The sequence below is a fragment of the Colossoma macropomum genome, unplaced genomic scaffold (genome assembly GCF_904425465.1).
Source record: "Colossoma macropomum unplaced genomic scaffold, Colossoma_macropomum, whole genome shotgun sequence".
NCBI lineage: Eukaryota > Metazoa > Chordata > Actinopteri > Characiformes > Serrasalmidae > Colossoma > Colossoma macropomum.
Window position 1 is genome coordinate 520,791 of NW_023496039.1, and position 21,451 is coordinate 542,241.

The 21,451-nt window shown below is 39.1% G+C and overlaps 1 protein-coding gene across 1 annotated transcript in view; it reads left to right on the top strand.

Annotated features, from left to right (window-relative positions):
* The window catches only part of lrch2 (leucine-rich repeats and calponin homology (CH) domain containing 2), a 113,643-nt gene extending 92,192 nt beyond the window's left edge, over nt 1–21,451 (top strand). The window contains exons 18-21 of the mRNA XM_036564737.1: nt 5,130–5,242; nt 11,532–11,669; nt 12,685–12,762; nt 15,806–21,451. Of these exons, the coding sequence (XP_036420630.1) occupies nt 5,130–5,242; nt 11,532–11,669; nt 12,685–12,762; nt 15,806–15,925 (449 nt within the window). The 3' untranslated portion in view covers nt 15,926–21,451. The remainder of the gene's footprint in view (nt 1–5,129; nt 5,243–11,531; nt 11,670–12,684; nt 12,763–15,805) is intronic.

A 21,451-nucleotide genomic window follows, 5' to 3' on the forward strand; every position in this document is an offset into this window, starting at 1 on the left:
TTTGAAGGAAAATGCATGTGTATGTCTCTCTGCTGGTGCACCTGCCTGTGTATTGTCTCAGTGCAGAGTACATGCAGCCTCATTTAGCCTCATGCACTTTCAAAACAATTATGCTTTACTAAAGGAAACAAAAGCTGGAGTGTAAGAGGCTTCCTGTCATTGAGCAAAAACTGGCAACAACTCCTGTTAACTTCCATTAACCGTTTAACTTCTCCTTCCCTTAGAAACATTATGCAATCTCTGCCTGCCTTGCTTTTGCATCACATTTCTTTCTACCATCTCTCATCCAAGGATTAACTTGTCATGTGTTATTGTTATTATTTTTTTAAGCGTTATTTCTGTGATCTACAGCAGGAAAGTGCACCTTGAAAGCAAAAGTTATGAGTCATGTTCTTGGATATTCACCGATCACAGTGATGTGCTGTAATCGGAAAATATGTGTATCTCTTTCACATTACATAAGCTCCAAATTCCTACACATGAACAGCTTTAACACAACAGCTGGTCACATTGTTTTTAACCAGGCGTACAGGAGTTCATCTAGCCTCGATAAGGTATGCGTCTTCCCCTTTTTCATGTGGAGTCCAAAAAATAATGAAGCGTGATTATTTTGGATAAATTGGAACTCAGCAGGAAAGTTCTGTGGAACTGACAGGGTTCTGATGTTGAAAAGAGGTTGACCACATGACCACTAGAGAGGTGCACTGTTGTTAGTACCAGAATATAGTTTCTCAGGAACTGAGCCGTTGGTTTTGGCAGTGCTGAGGCTTGGCCTGCTCGGAGGTTATCTGTTGTATTGTTCATTATCACCTTCTTTTCATAACCTGAAAGAAATTATGAGTAATCACAGGCTATGGCTTCCGTTCTCCCCAAGCTATGACGACAATAATGTTTTGTAGAAAAGGAAATTCTACAAAATATTAGACCAGCATCTTTTCTGCACCTTCTTTTTCTTATTTATTTATTCATTTTAATTATACAATCGAAGCAAAATAGGGTTTCTAGACTTGTTGAAAGTCTCCCATATGCATATTTGGCTTTGCTGTTGTAAAAGTGATCCTGGTTAAAGCAGCAAGCTGAATTCTTGCTTCCCAATAGATACACTGTCTGTTACCCAATCAGTTTTCAAAATGTTGTCTTATCATTTTTAAATATATCATTTTTAACCAGTCCCTATAATCCCACTTACATATTATACTTATGTATTGCATAACACTAATCTTAAGAATGACCATGGGACACTAAACGAAACAAAACACAGGAATCTGTTAGCTGTGCATGCCATCAGTTTCTTTTCTGGTTAGTAGCTGACAAAAGAGTTGGCCTCTCTGTAAAACAAGCAAGTTTTCATTAATGTCTAAATTAAAAGAGCTTCTTTTTGCAAACAATTTAACTGCCCAATCTCCGCGCTTTAGAACGACTTGCATTTGACGATGCTTGTTACCTGTAACCATATGCATATGGCATGCTTTGGCAAGGCTGATAAACCCCAGCTCATCTGTGTACAATAAGCAAGATTTTAATATATGTTCAAATTGAGAGAGTTCCTTTAGGCAAGCAGCCTGAAGCTGCTTAATCTCTGTGCTTTAGAACAACTTGCATTATTTGCCAAAGGCTTTTAATTCATTGTTTGCATATGGCATGTTCAGGCATGGTTGATAAACCTTTGGCACATCTGTTCGTACAGGTACTTCAAAATTCATCTCAAAATTCTTTTCTTTTAATTAATGTCCTAGGGTGTAACATGCCTGAGTGAGCTCTTTGGCTTTTGTGAAGGTGTAGGTTGGGTGAATCATAGGTGCAGAGTAACAAATTAGACTATGCAAGCCTCCAACACCCATTACTGCATTAGACAGATCTTATCAGATTATATGGTCATGTCTGTATATAGTACTAATCCAAATATTAGTGTCCAGCATCTGCACTGTGCTGGTTTGGATATCAGAGGACAAGATGAACAAATCCGATCTGATTATTTGAGAAATCTAGGATTAAACTATAATTTTTATTAGATTATTAAATATTAAATTACATTTTGCATGTCAAATATTATACTACAACAACAGATCCTTGCTATTGGTAATAAGGAGGAATGTTCCTGCAGTATTTGCAGAGGTGGATAGTCCATTTGCAGAATCAGGACAAAACACTACATCTTAACTGGTCATCAGTAATAAAGCACAGGGCACTTTGCTGCACCGCGTCTAGTAATGTTAAGTAATATTGTGCACTCATATAATTTGTTTTATCATGATAACTGGCTGAGAAAATCTATTCATGGTGAGTTTTTTTCATTAATGCAAACATGTTGCTCGGTGCAATGTAATAAGGTTGCTAAGAAACTTAAGTAAAAAAGGGCTTTTTAGCTCTTGAGCAATAGGACGTGTGCCAGACATCAACCAGGCAGGGTATGATGGGTAATTTCCATGTTGAGCAATAAGTACTATCAGTTTAATCAGCTGGTATACAGACAGGTGCAGACTGAGAATAAAAAGATGTTGACAATTCTGTAGTGTCACAGATCAATGCAAGCAACTTTGTTTATGCGGTAGCCAGGGAGCTGTTTCACAAGCTAGGGTGTCCATTTCCAACCACAAACGAGGTTGTTTTAAGGAGCAGCACTGGATAGCATTTCAAAGTAATGGCCAAGCTAAGTGACTGCATGCTAAGAAAGTCAAACCTGAGACTTTACTATAAATACATGTGTTCAATGTTATTTCATGTGGATAATCTATATTAGCTTTGGTAATTGTAGTGGACGTAAAGGGTGTGTTTTGCCAGGATTAAGCCGTGTAAAGATGTTTAGATTTCGATTTATTGGTGATACAGTCTGGTAAGAACTGGTAGGCAGTACTGAATAAAACTCTACAATAAAGCTAAAATTGGCTGTTTTATAAACAGGTTGGACTCCAGAATGGTGGGAAAATCTGTTGGTGTTGTATTCAGGGAGGAAAAATGTGTTACTTTTTTTTATTTGTTTATTAGTTGGTGTTAACTGATCTGTGACACTGAGTACATTGATGTGGCAACCTTTGAACTGACTTATGAGGTAATCACTACCTGACTTTTCTGTTTAATGAGCACATGAATGGCAGATCACTCAAGAAGCAAATATCTTTTCCGGAAACACAAATGAAAATTGCATGGAAAACGGTCAGAACTCATAAATGCAGGCTGATTGCCACAAATGATATTATTCCTTGTACATTTATCTTAAACATGCCATTGTTTGGAAGAGTGTACTTTATCATTTCTGTTGAAATTTCAAAGCTTGAGCAAGGAAATCAGCTGGTTACAGTTTGCTAGTTTTCATTCCTTCAGATTCCGCACTGGCTGAAAAGCTTGCAATACTGTTGCTAACCTAACTTTACTGATGTTATCTGAAAAACCTACAATTTAGCAAATAAGCCATTTGCTTACAGAGCAGCAGTTAGATCCTGAATTGCTGATCCGTGCTCATGTGACAAGATCAGTCTACAGGAAATCCAGCACAGTTCAAAATGGTGTCTTCAGTATGTGAATATATTTATATGTACAGTCTTATTTGATACTACTGGAATAAGTGCAAAACGTTTAGGCTGACAGCAGCATATTTAACCGTGTCTGTCAGACTTGCCTGTCTCCTTGCTAGCAAAATGTTGGAGATGTTTTGGCTACTCATGTTCATTGGTCAGCCGTAGTTGTCCATTTAAGGTGGAAGTGGATTTAAGGTAGCAGTGAAGTTAAGGTAGAAGGAAATTAAAGGTGGAAGTGGGCTTAGGCAACCATAGCAACCACCAACTTAGCAACACTGTAGCAACCACATAGCAACCACCTGTTATACCATAACAACCACCTAGCATCCACTTAGCAACATAATAGCAACCACCTAGCAACCACATAGGAACACCATAGCAACACCATAGCATCCATCTAGCAGCCACTTAGGAACACCATACCAACCACCTGGGAAACCATAGCAACACCTTAGCAACCAACTAGGAACCACTTAGCAACACTATAGCAGCCACCTAGTAACCACTTAGCAACATCAAAGCAACCACATAACAACACCATAGCAACCAGCCAGCAACACCAGAGAAACCGCCATAGAAAACTAGCAACAACCTAGCAGGAAGTGGGAACCATTTTAGTTGCGCAACTGTTCTGTGTTTCCTTCAGGAAATGTTTCTTGTCGTGACTGTAATTGATAAACTCCTGGTCATTGGTCAGTCGTAGTTGTCCATTAGAGGCAGAGATATGCAAATAACATCTTAAGCGGAAATCTGTGTAGTCTAATATTTTTGATAATGTAACTCATTGTTTGTTTCTGGTTCTGTCAGTTATGATAGTTCCTTGCTCTGCGCTATAGGAGCTCTTGTTGCTATATCATTATTCCAGTGGTTATTTATACACATTGTTAGGCACATTTACATCTGTTTCTATAGAGAATAGTAAAAATGAATGTAAGAACTAACACTCTACCCTCTTTGGCAGTAACACACTGTAAATGAAGCATATATACAGCACAAGAGAGCATCCAAAGCAAATTTATACTTCGATAAAATTACAATGAGAGATAATCAAAAGCTGGTTATTGTTAAGTTACATCAGCTGTAAAAATCTAGTTAATATTTATACTCAAATTTTATATTGTTTAGTCACCTTTCCCTTCCCACTACAGCTACTGTGTAATTGTTGTAGATTTTGTGTTATTAAAAAGTTTAATAATGCAAATTAAAGACAAATCAAGGCAGCCTTTGTCACAACTTTAAACTCCAGTGAAGTTGGCTGTGTGCAGAGTTCACAGACAAAGCAAAATGTGAACTTGTAGATGGAGTCACTGTAATTATTTTTTTTTAAATAGCATTCCTGGTTCATAGGGGCATGCATCTGGATTTAAGCCAGAGCACTCATTGTGCACAGGTGTTTCACTGACAGATAGACAAAATACACCCATTTAATTTGAGTAAACAATGAATTTTAAGTTCTTCCTTTCGTTTTTCATTTTAGTTCCTCTTTTTCATATTCAGTTGTCTGACTGTGTCGTTGCTTCTCTTCTGGGATATTTTGATGCTTGTTAATCATGTGTTATAAATGTGTGTGGGCGTGTGCTCGTTGTCGTCTGTGTGTCTGTGTGCGTGTTCCAGCATTTTCCCGTAGCAGTCGTCAAGAGTTTGGCTCCACGGATCCCAGCTTCACCATGAGGAGGAAAATGGAACACCTCAGAGAGGAAATGGAACAGATACGTCTCCTGCGGCAGGTCAGGCAGTGCAAAAAAGTCAACTACAACATGCCACATCCCAAATATTATTGAATAATTGACAAAAGTTACATAACTGTACATCATAGTTCTTGTGCAACTTATCATTGGCCTTGTCAGTGTAAATAAAGTTAAGGATCAGCTTACACAGATATGAGTTACACTGATTAATTGGTCCTATGCAAATAAACAGGGATGTCTCACTCCAGTTTTTTGCCTTCACTCCTGATCCGACACTTGTTTCCCAGATTGATTGACTGGTGCATCATAGCTCCACACTCATATTTTATGTATGGCTACTTTAATTGTCTTTGAAGAAAGTCTGCAATTGAAACACTGGCCTTGCAGGCATTGCAAGTGGCTGCTGGGTCATTTTCTTTTTGCTCTTGAAAATAGTTCTACAGATGCTTAAACGGTTAACTTCTGAAAATGTGCCTTATTTCCATGAGTTATGGGTAAAGTCTGTTATGTCATCTCTACTACCGGGGTGTAAAGAAAGGACAGCAGGGTAAAACAGCCTTAAAAAAGGATCAGAATTTATGTTATTATGGTTTATATTTATGCTGCGTAACTTGTCACAGTTTTCAAATACCAGCATTTTAACTCCAGATTGTCCGGTCTGATTGTGTGATTCGGGCTTGTTTACAGCTTTTTGATTGGATGCACGGTTTCCATGTAGCAGTGGAATTTTGCTGAATTTTTTCCTCATAGAAATGAATGGGGTGCAAAAGTTATGGCACCTTTCATGTGTCACGATGATATAAATACACTAACACATACACTCAACACACCACACCCCACAAACATACTCTGAGCACACCACACATAGCACACCACACATAGCACACCAAACACACACCCACCACACAAACGCACGCACACACTTTTCAGGTAGCAGAAGATTTTAGGTAGCAGTATATCTAAGATGGCACTGGATTTAAGGTAGCGGGAGATTTAAGGTAGTAGTGGATTTAACGTAGCAATGATTTAAGGTAGCAGTGAAGTTATGGCAACAGGAAATTAAAGGTGGCTGTGGACTTAGGCAACAATAGCAACGTAGCACTTAGCAACACCGTAGCAACCACATAGCAACCATATGTGATACCATAGCAACCACCTAGCATCCACTTAGCAACATAATAGCAACCACACAGCAGCACCATAGCAGCCACCTGGTAACCACTTAGCAACATTGTAGCAACCACCTAGCAACCCCATAGCAACCAGCCAACGTCACCATAGAAACTTGCCACAACCTAGCAGGAAGTATGAACCATTTAAGCTGTGTTTCCTTCAGGAAATGCACGCTTCTAGTTATGATTGTAATTGATATAGTCAATATCAATTAGCTCCAGATTAAGCATATAAATTTGAAATTCATAACAGATATTCAGGTAACATATTCTTTACTTTGATGTAACCGTTTGGGTGTTGACTCCTTCAGTAAAGAAGTCAACCTCAAAGCCTTTCTCTGAATACAGCTGGAGCCTGTTAGCCTGTTAACTATCTGCCCAACTTACTTTAGTGAGGACAGAGTACAGTCCAGTTATCCTGTAGAAATGCAGGGTCACTAACACAGACACGTATCGTCTTTGATATGTGAAACTGCATCACTTGTTTACTGTGTCCTGTTCATCAGAGGTGACCGTGTATGAAACGGTAGCTGGAAAGGTAAAAGGATGGAGACTGGTGAGTGGGTGTGTGGTGGGATGATTGTACAGTGTGACTCAGCATCAAGCAGCAAATACTGACAGCCTCTATAAGCACGTTTTCTGTAAAAGGGAAATGGACTAAACAGCAGTGGCTTCACATTTCACAGTGTCACAGAAGGTAAATACAGTGACAAGAAACATATGAAAGGGTTCCACACACTTAAAAGATTTCACACAGTTAAACTGAACACTGGCTTACATAAAAGACCAGTGCAAACATTTATGTCTCGGATACCTTTATAACCCCACTGCTGAAGTACAAGCTTGTTTCTATGGTAAAGTCAAGCTTATCAGAGGATTAACCCCTCAGATGGCCAGGGCCTGCCGGTAGGCACAAGGTTCTACTACACATTTCTGTAACCAAAGGGTAACTAAGCTAGTTTACATTATGGTCTGTATATTTCCTGATAATAAGCCTTAGTCTGTCATAATCTAGGGATTTTAAGGAGTCAGATTCCTTACGGCAGTGTTAGTCACAAAAGCCAGTCATAGGTCAGAATTCCTATAAAAACATTTGTCTTTATGTGGGAAAACACTCCAGACAGTAATTCACGATGGTTCAGTAATTAGCTTCTGGGGAAGTCTTTGAACTAAAAATCTAAATAGCTTTTTAGCCTCGGTGACCACACATTTACATGTTACACCAGCTGTGCTAGGTACATGTTAGTAAGAAAGAACGTCATCACTTTTATAGGAAGACAGTGTTGTTGTAGACGTATTTGAGAATAAACTAGACACAGTCGTTGCACTTTAGAGGAGAAAGTTGGCTTATTGGCTATTAGAAGATGTCTTAATACAGAGATGTTAACAGGTCACCATTTTCTTGCTTCTCCCAACACAGAGCAGGAGCAAACACTGATTATACAAAGTGTTATCACCCTCAACTGGCCCAAACAATCCCCCCACCCAGGTATCAAGGTTACATACCTGTGATAGAGAGGCACAGGAAAAGTACAGAACATTTTAAGATGACATAAGAGGATCAGGCCCTTAGAGACAGTATGACTGATTCTGATAGACAGAATAAGCATATAAAAGTTATGGAATTAACCACTTTCCAGCAATCCTCCCTGAGATCATGTAATGAAAGACAATGATCAAAAACATACTTGATTAAATGATGATTGGTTACATAAAGCTACTATACTAAACATACTAGGCTGAGCTTAAACACCCAAGTTCTAAAAACAAGCAAGGCACTCGCAAGGAGCAAGTTTAATACATACTGATTGCATGAAAACATCTATTTTTTGGATGGAAAACAGAAATTAGAAATTGGAAATGAAAGATACATGATTAATCAGGTAAATATAATAAATAATAAAGCACAGTGTCATAAGGACCAGGCTAAGACTCTGATATTGTAGAGAGGAATTTGCTGATCTGTGTGTGCATGTACAAGGGCGTATGCTATTTTTCCAAGCATCTTCAGAAGTCATGTACTTCTCTGGCAAAGTTTTCTTATCTCTCCAGTCCTTTATTATCTGTTTGGCTTTGTGGTGTGGAATCTGAGAGGGCAGACAAATGAAAAGGTTTATAATGTGTGTAGTTGTCCTGCCTATAGTACATGGTATATTAAGTTCTGTAGCATTTACATTTATGGCATTTGGCAGATACTCTTATCCAGAGCGACTTGCAATTTGATCATTTTTACACAGGTAGGTGAAGGAAGTGTTAGGAGTCTTGCCCAAGGACTCTTATAGGTATATTATAGAGTGCTTGCCCAGGCAGGGAAATGAACCACAGTCTACAGCATAGAAGGCAGAGGTGTTACCCACTACACTATACGACCCACCACACTACACCAACCAACATCACTCCTTTGGTTTATTCTTATGCACAAACATTTTAAATGAACTATTTTATTGGCCCATATATATATATATATATATATATGTATTTTATCTGACAAATGCATAATGGGCAAAAAATACTCTCTTTATCTGAGCTAATTAAATATTTCTGATATATCATGCTACATATCGGTTCAGTGATTGCACTCCTGCAGACAAATACATGTCCTCGGCTGTTACAAACACACGTACTCATGTACAGGTCTTTGTAGGTAACGTAGAAATGTTAATAACACTAAGTCTTTTCATTTACATTTTTATTCAGCGTTTAAGAGCATTGTTACTGTACTGTTCTTTAAGCACAAGTGATGTGTGTTTCTTCCCTGTGAAACCGTATCAGGCTAGCAGGTGAATGTCGTTTTGTTTGCATAGCTGCCGAGCACACGCCTGAGGTACGCATACCACAGTTTGAGAACCACTGGCCTAGATCATTTCTTTCTGTCAACAAGCTGCCACTTAGAAATATATTTAAAAACAGGTGATCTGATCTGTTGCCTGGTGCGCTGCAATTTGGTACAGAGCTAGGTTTATCTGTTTTCCCTCTTAGTTATGTAAAGATTGAGCCTTTTGGCTCCAGAGGGTCACACTACAGTCAGTCGGAGGGTCTTTTATAGACGCATGAAAAATGTAGCAGTTTTTAAGTGCTCTGGCAGGAGACAGCAAAAGTGTTTTAGGGGAATCTTCATCTGATTGGTTCTGTGATTATTTAGTCTGCCTGAAACTAACACAAGGCACAAAACCATAATCACTGGTCAAATGAGGTTGAACACGTTGAAAAAAAGACGTGAGCTAGACTTGCGTAACAGTCTGCCGAAATGAACTAAAATACACTTCCCTAATATGTAGCCGTTTCTTTTTTAAGGTTTAAATAGCCCAGTAACCGTGAAGTGCTTCTCTGACACCGTGAATTTGCACATGAGTTCAAGATTCAAGGCTTTATTGTCATTTCAGCTATATACAAATACACAGTGAAATGAAACAACATTCCTCCAGGACCAACACAGGAACACAAGTGCGAGGCAATACAATATACACAGTGCAGACAATTGAGTACAATGAATAAATATGAAAAACTTACAATAAATACAAAACAGGACACAGGCAGTGCACGGTACTGAGAGTATATGGAGCTGTGCAAAGGAGGATGTAACATACTATGACATATTAGCAGATTAGCTGATAGCATATATGAATGTAGCAGTCACTGAGGTTGCAGCCAGAACAGACATGGTACAGTAATTCTAGCAGCTAACATTGTTATAGAAGTAAAATGTGCAAAAATGTAAGAAGTCATGTATATAAGTTATATCAAGTGACGTATTTCAGTGAAATGCAATCATTGTATTTATATTTATATTTAAATACCGTGTCACAGACATAAACTAGAACCAAAGAAGCGGGGAGTGAGTTAGTCCTATATTGTTGTGTGTATGTGTGTGTGGGTCCGTGTGAGTGTGCTTCAGTTCAGTCCGTGGGAGTAGAGAAATCTGATGGCTTGTGGAAAGAAATTTCTCACAGTCTGTCTGTGAGAAGACTTTATTGCACATGAAGTCCATGAGTCACGGACGTTAGATCCATGGTTTTGATATCTGAAGTTTTTAAATCAGCTCATATGCAAGATGTTTACCAGTTTTAGAAAAACACGAGTGATCTTACAGAACACTTTTATTTTATGTAGTAAAAGTAGCTATTTATCATCACAGAAATGTGCAAACACACTATTCATCAAACGTTTAGATACCCTTTGTTCCAAATAGCATGTTTTGCCCCCTCAGTGACAGCTTGCAGCAGCCTTTTGAGATGGTTGTAATAGAGTGCCTTTATTTTCTCAGGTGGTAAAGCTGCCCACTCTTCTTGACAAAAAGCCTACAGGTCCTGTTATTTCCTTGGTTGCGTTGCGTGTACTGCACATTTAAATTCACCCCAGTGGCTCAATGATGTTGCGGTCCAGGGGAGTGCAAGGGCCATTTCAGAACCTTCACTTTTATCTGCTGCGAGTCCTAGTGTTCCCATGCACAGCTTCTGGGCTGATGAGATCATTGATGTCGATTTTAACCAAGTTTTCCATGCTCATATGCATCCAAACCAGCAGAGAACCAAGCTCAATGCTTTATAGACATAAACTAGAACCAAAGATGTGGGGAGTGAGTTAGTCCTAAATTATTGTGTATATGTGTGTGTGGGTCCGTGTGGGTGTCCTTCAGTTCAGTCCGTGGGAGTTGAGAAATCTGATGGCTAGTGGAAAGAAATTTCTCACAGTCTGTCTGTGAGAAGACTTTATTGCACATGAAGTCCATGATCTGATGGCTAGTAGAAAAAAAACTGTTGCACAGTCTGGCTGTGAGGGCCTGAATGATGCTGTACCTCCTTCTAGAGAACAGTTTGTGTGAGGGGTGTTTGGGGTCATTCAGAGTACCTGAGAGTACCTGTGTTGCCAATCTCTTAACCTACTCGCACAGATGAGGGTACAAGGGTTGCCAGTCTCTTAACCTACTTACGCAACTTATCTTAGCTCATGTGGCAGTCAAAATGAAGTCAAACCAAGTGTTTTTTAACAGCTTAATAAAAATGGCTAAACGTTTTTAAATGCATTGAAATAAAATTGGCAGGCATCCATGTACCTAGCCTTACTAGTATGTGTGGTGAAGTGGGCCGGATATAGCCAGGAATTAATTAGTGCCATGGCCGGGGTTTAATTTTGTGCGTTTGTGTGTGATTTTTCAGAATCTGGAGTCGAGGTTGAAGGTTTTATTGCCTGAAGATGTTGGTGCTGCTTTAATGGATGGTGTTGTTCTTTGCCATCTGGCCAACCATATTCGACCTCGCTCTGTGGCCAGTATTCATGTGCCCTCCCCTGCTGTAGTAAGTCCTACACTTTTTACCTGTTTGTTTGTCCGTCTGTCTAGCTAGTAGGCATGGGTGTGGTTATTGGAATATGCGGATATCTAAGCTCAGTATTCCTTTGCTAAATCAAACATTCCAGTACAGTGTACATAAATGAGTACGACGGAAAGCTGCAGAGAATGTGGGAACACAAGCAGCTGATATTGCGTATCTTCTCAAGCTAAACAGCCACATCTAAGCAAAGCTGTACTAGAAATATATTAGAATAAGAAGATGAAATTGTGCACTGTGAACTTTTGTGAATTACTGTTACTGTCACCTAGTAGTGTATTAAGGACACACAGACCTGAAAGAAAAAAGTAAATCACTAAGTCAACCAGACAGTCAGGTCTGCATCAGCTTTTACTACAGTAGCTGAACACAATGGATAAATGTTTACTGCTTTTTGCATTTTTATTTTTGTTTAGTATTTTTTAACCTTATAAAACCTTTTATTGTCAGGATCTTTGAATACTGTTCATTTAAAAAATGTCAGCCTCAACTGTTTATCTTTCTTTATCTTACTCTTTAAATTTGTCTGTTGTCCATTTTTTTATGTTAACAGAATGCAGTGTTGCGAAGAAATGATTTTTTTTCATAAGACTGTTTATCAAAAAATGAAATTTTCACTCATCAGCTCATTTAAGTTTTAGATGTGACAAATATTTACTAATTTTTGATTATTTTAAACAGTGCATCATTTACCTTTCCATACACAGATCTGCTGAGCTAAAGCCATAGGCTGCAAATAAAACTCCCATCTAGCGTAGTGCTGTACAATCCTGCATGAATTGAGTTTGATTTAGTGCAAGTCAGTTCAGTCTCATTTAATTTGATTGGGTTTTGGTTCTGTTGACAGGCTCTGTTTATTTTGATTTAATTTTCTTTTTTTACTGTTCCAATCAAGTCTTAAGTTCTGATCTGTTCAGTTTTAAAACAAACACTTTAATTGACTGCATTAATTGTGCACATAATTGTGTGTTTTCTCCCACAGCCAAAGCTGAGCATGGCCAAGTGCCGGCGGAACGTTGAGAATTTTCTGGAAGCGTGTAAAAAGCTCGGTGTGCCACAGGTAGGCCTGGACTTGGACCTTTTCGTTTACTCTTGCACTTCTCAATTTTGTTGGTGCAACACCAAATCACCCAAAACCTGTCTGTGACTAAAACAAACACAGCTTGCAAAATGCTGGATATAATTTGACTGTAATGATTAGATGCTTGTTTAGATTAAATGTTGCTTATTTCCATTTCTTATTTTATTTGGGGCAAGAAAGGCACAGAAATTACATGCAGACTTTACTGCACACATGAGTCATGGACGTTAGATCCACATGGTTTTGATATCTGAAGTTTTTAAATCAGCTCATATGCAAGATGTTTACCAGTTTTAGAAAAACATGAGTGATCTTACAGAACACTTTTATTTTATGTAGTAAAAGTAGCTATTTATCATCACAGAAATGTGCAAACACACTATTAATTAAAAGTTTAGATACCCTTTATTCCAAATAGCATGTTTTGCCCCCTCAGTGACAGCTTGCTGCAGCCTTTTGAGATGGTTGTAATAGATTGCCTTTATTTTCTCAGGTGGTAAAGCTGCCCACTCTTCTTGACAAAAAGCCTGCAGGTCCTGTTATTTCCTTGGTTGCGTTGCGTGTACTGCACATTTAAATTCACCCCAGTGGCTCAATGATGTTGCGGTTCAGGGAGTGCAAGGGCCATTTCAGAACCTTCACTTTTATCTGCTGCGAGTCCTAGTGTTCCCATGCACAGCTTCTGGGCTGATGAGATTGTCTGATTATCTGACGCATTGATGTCGATTTCAAGCAAGTTTTCCGTGCAAGTTTTCCATGCTCGTATGCATCCAAACCAGCAGAGAGCCAAGCTCAATGCTTTATAATAGGGATGGTGTGTTTTTCATCATGTGTCTTCTTGACTCCTCTGCAAGCACAGCTGTGTTTCTTACCCTACAGTTCAATTTTTGGTTCATCACTCCAAATCACTTTATTCTAGAAGTCTTGAGTTTACTGTAAATGCTGTTTGGCGCATTGCCAGCAGGCTTTTTTTTTTCTGCCAGCTCCACCTTGCAGCCCATTTCTGTTTAAATATATCCTCATTGTACAAGCTGGAACAGCTACACTGCTTTCTTCCAGAGAAGCTTGTATTTGAGTAGAAGTTGCCTGTGGGTTTTTCTTTGCATCGCGCACAAATTTCCTGGCAGTTATCTTAGAAGTCTTTCTTGGTTTACCTGATGCTTTTTCCACTTTATTTGATCAGACTTTATAGTGTTGAATTACATTTTCTCACAGATTATTTGACAATTCTTCTGCGTTCCGCATATTTCAGAGTTCAGTTAGTTCAGTGCAGGCAAACAGCAAATGCACACTTTGTTAGCCCCATTTTAACCTGTTCTTCAGTGGTCAGGGCCCCCATGGACCCTCACAGAGCAGGTACTATTTGGGTGGTGGATCATTCTCAGCACTGCAGTAACACTGACATGGTGGTAGTGTGTTAGTGTGTGTTGTGCTGGTCTGAGTGGATCAAAAGTACACTGGAAATATAAATAGTTATACTGGAAAACAACCCTGTCACTTGACTTCAGTGGTATTTCTGTTTTGTTTAAAGCTTTCAAATCAGGCTTCCATGTGAAAATGATTAGCCCGACAGAAATAATAACAAACACAGTTAAAGTTTATGAGTAGTTCCTAGTAGCTGATTACCATCACAAAAATTGTGCTTCCCCATAATCTGTTTTTCACCAAAGGAATAATGTGAGGTCAGTTTTTATGACGTAACACTGATGAAGCCTTTCATTACAGCAGCCTCATCTGCTTCTGAAGGATGTTTTGTCTGCATGATAGAATATAGCATTTGATTTCCTGTATCTTCCTTTAGGAACATGTGGGCTGTAAGCATGTGGTAGCATGTCAGTGTTTTCATGGCTAAAGTGGAGTGGCAGGAAGGGGTTGCATGATATGGACAAAATACATTCTTCTCTGAAAGTACTGGAACGGCAAGGCTGTTGTTTTTTGCCATGCACTGAAGACTTTTGGTTTTAGATCAGAAGATGAGCATGAATGATAGAGTGATAGATCAGAATTTAAGCTTTTATTTCCTGGTATTTACATCTAGATGTGTTTAACAACTTAGAACATGGCACCTTTGGTCCGTTTTTAGGTAAAACTATAGGAACAGATAGTCTATTAAAGGAAAATTAAAGGAAATCCAGCCTCCTCTTAATGAGTCAGATGATTGACTTGGCCAGTCTAAACGTTTTGCGACTGATACTTTTTGTGTTGACAGTGTGTTGTTTCGGGTCCTCATGTTTAGGTTCGGTGCATTTCTCTGTAAAGTGGCAGACAGAATGTTTTATGTAGACTTTTGAACTCATTCTGCTGCTACCATCATGAGTCACATCATCAGTAAAGATTAGTGAGCCCATTCCAGAAGCAGCCATGCAAGCCAAAGCCATGAAACTACCTCCACCTTGCTTGACCAATGAGTCTTCCAGTTCTTACTGCTGATGAGTGGTTTGCATCTTGTGATTGGACATTATTTTTCTGCTCTTAAAGTCTCTTTGCACAGCTCTACTTTCACCCCTGCCCTGTGGAGGTTGTTGATGTCATTGACTGTTGTTTTTGTTTTTCTTTACAGCTCTCACAATGTTTCTGTCATCACCTGCGGTCGTTGTCTTTGGCCCACTTGTTAAATATCTGGTTGTTAGCAGTGTTTCTTTCTTCTTCAGCACATTCCAAATTGTATTACTGGCAGTCACCAATGCTTGTGCAATGGCTTTGATTAATATATTTAACACTTTGCCAATATATTTAACATGTTTTAACCATGATGTGGCATAGTTAAAGCTTGGCCTGGTTTATTTTGACCAGAATTTGTAACTGGATCCTGTAATGGCCACAGAACCTCATCTAGATCATCTGAGGTTGATCAAGTTGATCATAGCAAGGAAGAAAAGGTTATGATCTGTTGTCTGTCAGTACTTCATTGCATATTGAAACACAGTATTAATATTGCAATAGCGAATATACTGCTAATTATTAACAGATGTTACATTGCACAGCCGTAGCTTGAACTCTTTTTTATGTGTGTTTTCCACAGGACAAGTTATGTTTGCCTCATCACATTCTGGAGGAGCGTGGTTTGGTGAAAGTCGGCGTCACTGTTCAAGCCTTGCTGGACTTACCGTCTTCAAAACCCACTCAGCTGTCCACCATGTAGCACTGCAGTAAAAGCCATGATAAAGCCCTTAAAAGTGGGTTTGGCAGACGTTCCCTAGCAACTTGCGTCCTGCCTTGCCTCCGTCTTGCCCTTCGGCCACTTCCAGTCCGTTGACCTCAAGAGAGCTTCAAACCCTTCTCTGAGCAAAGGCCCTTTATCTGTTACACCCCTTTTAAACTGACTGGTGCTTGTGCTGGTGCTCACACCAGAGCTATTGCCTAAGCTCAAAGCTTACATTTCCACAATAAAAATATGTGTAACCTGTGCCATTTTGGCCTCATTGACCTGCTGGGCCATGACCAAGGAACCAGTGGGGGGGGTGGTTAATTCCATCTCCACAAGAAGTTGTTTACAGGAGTTGAGACACTGTTTCAGACAAGATGAAGAAAATGAAGAGAGAAAAACAAGCTTCACTGACAATCTGGTCCTCAAGATAAGAACATGATAAAATTGGAAAACTCAAGAAGACAAGCAGATCTTACATCGAAATACAGGAGAATGTGCTCAAATGTGGGTTCAGCAGAACAAATTGAGGAAATGTATGTCACATCAAGTTGACTTCTGTTTCCGAGCTTGGCAGCGGCCACTTCTAGTTCTGTAATCCCGGGAACCAGCACTGGCACCTTGTCAGTGTTGAAAGGGCATTAGCACCCATAACGGAGCAGCCAAGAACTTAAGCGATTCGTTCCTGAACCATACATACTGCGGAGAGACTGATGGGACCTTCATTTGTTCTGTTGAGGCGAGTAAAGAGAGGAGTCATTTTACATCCTGTTCCAGGGAAATAGATAGTACCCCATGTGGGTTTGGCCGGGGTTATTTTTTTCTCCTCCAACACTTCATCTACTGGACCGGTGAGCCCACAAGGGCGAGGACAGGAAGAAGTCTGACAGTTGATTGGCTGACATGGAACAGTCTCCTGCATGAAGCCAATAAAGTTCCATTAATGAAACATGCCTTGACGCCTATCCCCCACACTACGTGCAGCATTTATGGGTGTTAGAGAGGTGCGTGTACATTTTGTAAAGATGAACTGGAGTTGCGGCTTGTGTAGGTGAAAGCTGGTAATTGATTTGCTCCCCTGGATTCACACTGTTGAGGTCTTTCCACACCATGCACGGTTTATTCATGCGATTTATTCAAACACAAATAAATTCTAATTAGCATACCTGATGATATCTTGCACACCAAACACATTTCTTTCTGACCCACTGTTTAATTTTTGCAAACTTTTGCAGGCAGGATGAACCTGTCTCTGCTGTCTCTGGCATTGGCATGGCAACCAGGCTGATAGATCAATTGTGTAATACTAACCAATGCTAGCATTTCCAAAAGCAGCTCACACTGTGTTATGGACATCCAAGCCATATGCGAAAGCACTCAGAGTTTCAGCTCCTGAATGAGGCGGTGAAACTCTCCAAAGGCACTGTTTGCCTGGTTTGAAGAGCAGTGGATGTCTTTGTTACTCGAAGACGTTCTGCTTTGTTTTTTATCGCAGCAAGAACGTGACTAAATCCCCAAAAAATTGCATCGGGTGCAGTGTGAAAAAACGTTTCTGAATATTTCGTGTTGTTTACTTATGTGGTATTCGGTGTGCGATGGCCTTAAAGGTGAGACAGTGTACTCTACACAGAAAGTGCGAAACAGACCAGGATGTTCTAGAATTCGTGTTTGGTTCTTGGTACCTATAGAACAACTGTGTAGCAATGCACATTGGAAAAAGGATTAACAATTTTTTACTTTTTCCTTTTGTTTATAGGCTCAGTTAAGTTAATTACTTTCAATATTGCTGAAAAGATTTCACTTTCACTGACTTAATTTAGCAGGTTTTAGTTGTCAGAAAACAGGACAGGCAATATAGCCTGTAGGACTTTCCTGACATCTGCAAGCTTTGTTTGTTGCACTCATTTCATTGTAGTTGTGCCATATATACACATATTGTGAACTAACTTTTACTCCAACTTTCCACTTTTAGTCACTTTTTAAATATGCATTGATGTTGTGATGGTTTTCATGTAGCATCACAGTTTTCAGAGAAGTCAGTATATAAGCACATATTCACATACACATGCACACAACAAGACTGACCTGACCCACAGTGCCACGTTTTGAGCCCGAATCTGGCCCGAGCTGACAAAATTTTGTCCGAAAGCGACCTGTCACACCTCATCAAGTTCGGGGTCCGAAACTGACCCGAGCCCAACAAAATATAATACTTTTAATGATAGCACTGGTAAACTTACAATACACTAGCAATAATATTAGATTATGGATAAAAATAAATAAATAATGAAATAATCAGCTGCTTTAACTCATTAATTCAGTGCTTTCAGAAACACCCCGAGCGTTTTTTTTTTAGGCTAAACTGAATGCTGTTCTCACACTGTGCGATGCTGATACAGCAATGTGTTAGTTTACTCTGTTTAATCCTTAAACTCCTTTTTTTAAACAAAGAAAATCTTAGATTTTACATACTGAAAACTGAAAACTCCACTAAATCGATTCACTGGTTTATTTCCCATGCATCCATTTTCTCACAAGCATGTTTTATGGACCTCGGCTGAATTCTATCAACAGAAGTGGGTGACTTGAGTTTTTAAGGTAGTTAAAATAGAGAGGAGGTATACAGTACAGAGAAAACGAAAGCAGAGGAAACTGCACAGGGAACTCTGTTAAAAGTGGGAGGGGGGCTGTGAGTGTCAAGGAATCAAGGATGCATACATCAACACCGTAACTCGTTACGACGTACCCTCATTTAACACTCTGAAATCAGTTCATGAAGTTCAGACCTTGTTAATCAGATGATGAGCTGATTCAGGTGTGTTTACTGAGGCTGTGTGCTGGAGTCTGCAGTGTTTTGGCCTGCGAGGATTAGCCTGACACTGGTTACTGATATGTCTACAGGTACTTTAGTACGCAAGCAGTGCCAGTTTATAATGTTGCTGACAGATATACAGATCTGTCAGGATAACACACGTTTACTGTCTGTTTCACAGCATCACCTAAAAGCAACTTTCTTTCTGTAAGCAGTATCAATTCAGCCGTGCAACATTTTTTGCTAGTTAAAAGAAATGAGAAAAGCTTCAAATGAGATCGCATTCGTGTTTAGTTACGCTATCTTACGTGAGATATTCATTCAAACAGCAGGGGTCTTATCTTTGTTGGATTATTTTCTTAAGTTGATTGTTTCAGTTTAATTTATTCGGTGTATAATTTAAATGTGACCATGTGTTATTGGACCTCTGTGATTTTGTCCAACACTGTAGACATTATGTATTATTAGACCAGTGATGTTACTGCCAACAGTTCCTGACTACTAATTGTATAGAGATTTGAAGGGAATTATTTATGTATTTATTGTATATTTATTCATTCACATGGCTTTTTTTGTTTGCTAAACCAGCATCAGAAATGTATGTCCTAGTGCTAATGCTCAGAAAATCTCTACTAATGTTCCACAACATGGCTTTTACATCTGTTATTTTATATATTACTTTATATGTATGTGATGATTAGCTGAGAGGATCAGTCTCACTCACACATTCAGTGGAAACAAGCCAAGGGTACATACTAACAAAGCTAGCTTTGACTCTGCATCACAGTACTAATGTGTCATTCTCTAATTGTTACTTCCTTCATCCTTGCTGAAAGTTGATTTTGCAATGACTGTGGCATCGTCCCTGTTGGCTCATGCAGAGAATTGTGACAGCCGTGTCAGTTTAGTGCCAAATGAGCCACACCGTTTACGGCTCGTTACAAGTGCTGTATAAAGTGAATCATCACATACGCACTTCGCATCTCACTTTCAGTATCTTACAAGGAAATTGAATCTGTGCTTTATTGTTTGATTCAGATTCTGTCACTCGATTAATTCCATGTATTTGTTTCCTTATTTATGTACAGTACTATGTAAGTCAGAGACCACCCTTTATTTCTTTAATTCCAGTCAAAACAGCTGTTATGTTTTGACTGTACATTTTTCAGCCTTGTAAAAAAAGCAGAAAATGTAAAAGAAAATGACACAAGAACCTCAACAACTACATATAATATCAAGTTTTCATACATTTAATACATCGTTAGCTTATATTCGTTTTTAAATAAATCTGCAGGGATATTTTTTATACCGCCAAAGTTCAGTCTCAGACTTTGGTTGCATTTTTTTAATGATTTAATGATAGATGCTTACAAAGGTGACGTTCATAGAAAGTGTTACCATGAAAGCTTTGATTGCTGTTTATCTGATGGGCACAGTGTTGGTGGTCTAATCATTAGCTAGCTTTGGAGACCCCTGTTTTTTCCACGTATTTCCTTTGACTTTGTTCTTCCTTATGCTAGTGGATTATTTTATGTAATCTTCTCATAAATCTCCTGAGTAACTTGCATTAAATAAAGGGTGGTCTCTGATTTTTGCACAGTACTGCATATGTGTACTTGTTCGTGTTTGTGAATTACAGGTACAACTGTAGATATTTCTACAAAGGAAGTTTGGATTCTTGTAGCTAATGGCTCTCTGAAGTTTATGCATAGTTTTGTTGTCCTGAACGTATTGTTCACACGCATCAGTTGTGCAATGCACAAGGTAAAGGCAAACATCTTCTGAATGAGCACATTTCAAAATTGGTCCAAGAAGGTGATATGCAAACTCTGCAGATGGTATTTGATGTTCCAATTAGAACCTTTGTCTAGTAGTGCAATTAAAAACAATTGCTGGCCTTTTTTGAGGGTTGCAGGGGGGCTTTTAGTTCAAAATCGGGTTTTGAATGATGGGGGGGGGGCGCCCTACTCTCTTGAGTAGTTGTTGCTGTTCATAGGCAACTAAGCTATGTAAGTAATTACATCTTTTATCCCCCAAAAATGAAAGAAACAATCAAAAATGTTCCTTTTCTGTCCGCCTGACCATCTGTAATGTGGATGCCATCATAGGTTCTGTATGTTGAGCAAGATGTGGCATGCATAATGGCTTGTTGACATTCTTTGCTTTTTTCTGTGGAAAAGATTGACTAATAGCCAGGTTTATTTGAGCACACACCCTACTCACAGGATGAAAAACAGCTACATATTCATTGATGACATCCTCTGACTGGTGACTGCCTAAAGATTTCATCTTAAAACTTCTCCCTGAAATAAACTCAATGGAGCACACATGCAACATGATATTACATCCATGTGTAACAGTATTCATTTGTTAGTGCCGTTCCACACCAATCATGAAATCTTTGCTGCGAGACACCCAGCTATAGACTGCCAGTTTGCCTTCTTGGTTTAGTAACGTTCACCATGCTCAGTTTTGCACTTTATTACAGGATACTGCAATGCAACTTTTTGGCATTTTCTATCACCAGATCTTTTTTCTTTAGAAGCCAGTGCACTACACATCAGCACTTCTCTGCAGCGACAGATGAGATTGATGACAACAAGGCATTGTTAAGAAAGGTTTCGAGGTTTGGCATGTGCCATGCTTAGTGACTTTTTTGTTTTTCTTTGCGCTGGTCGTTTTGCAACTGTTTGTATTCATGTGTAAAAAAA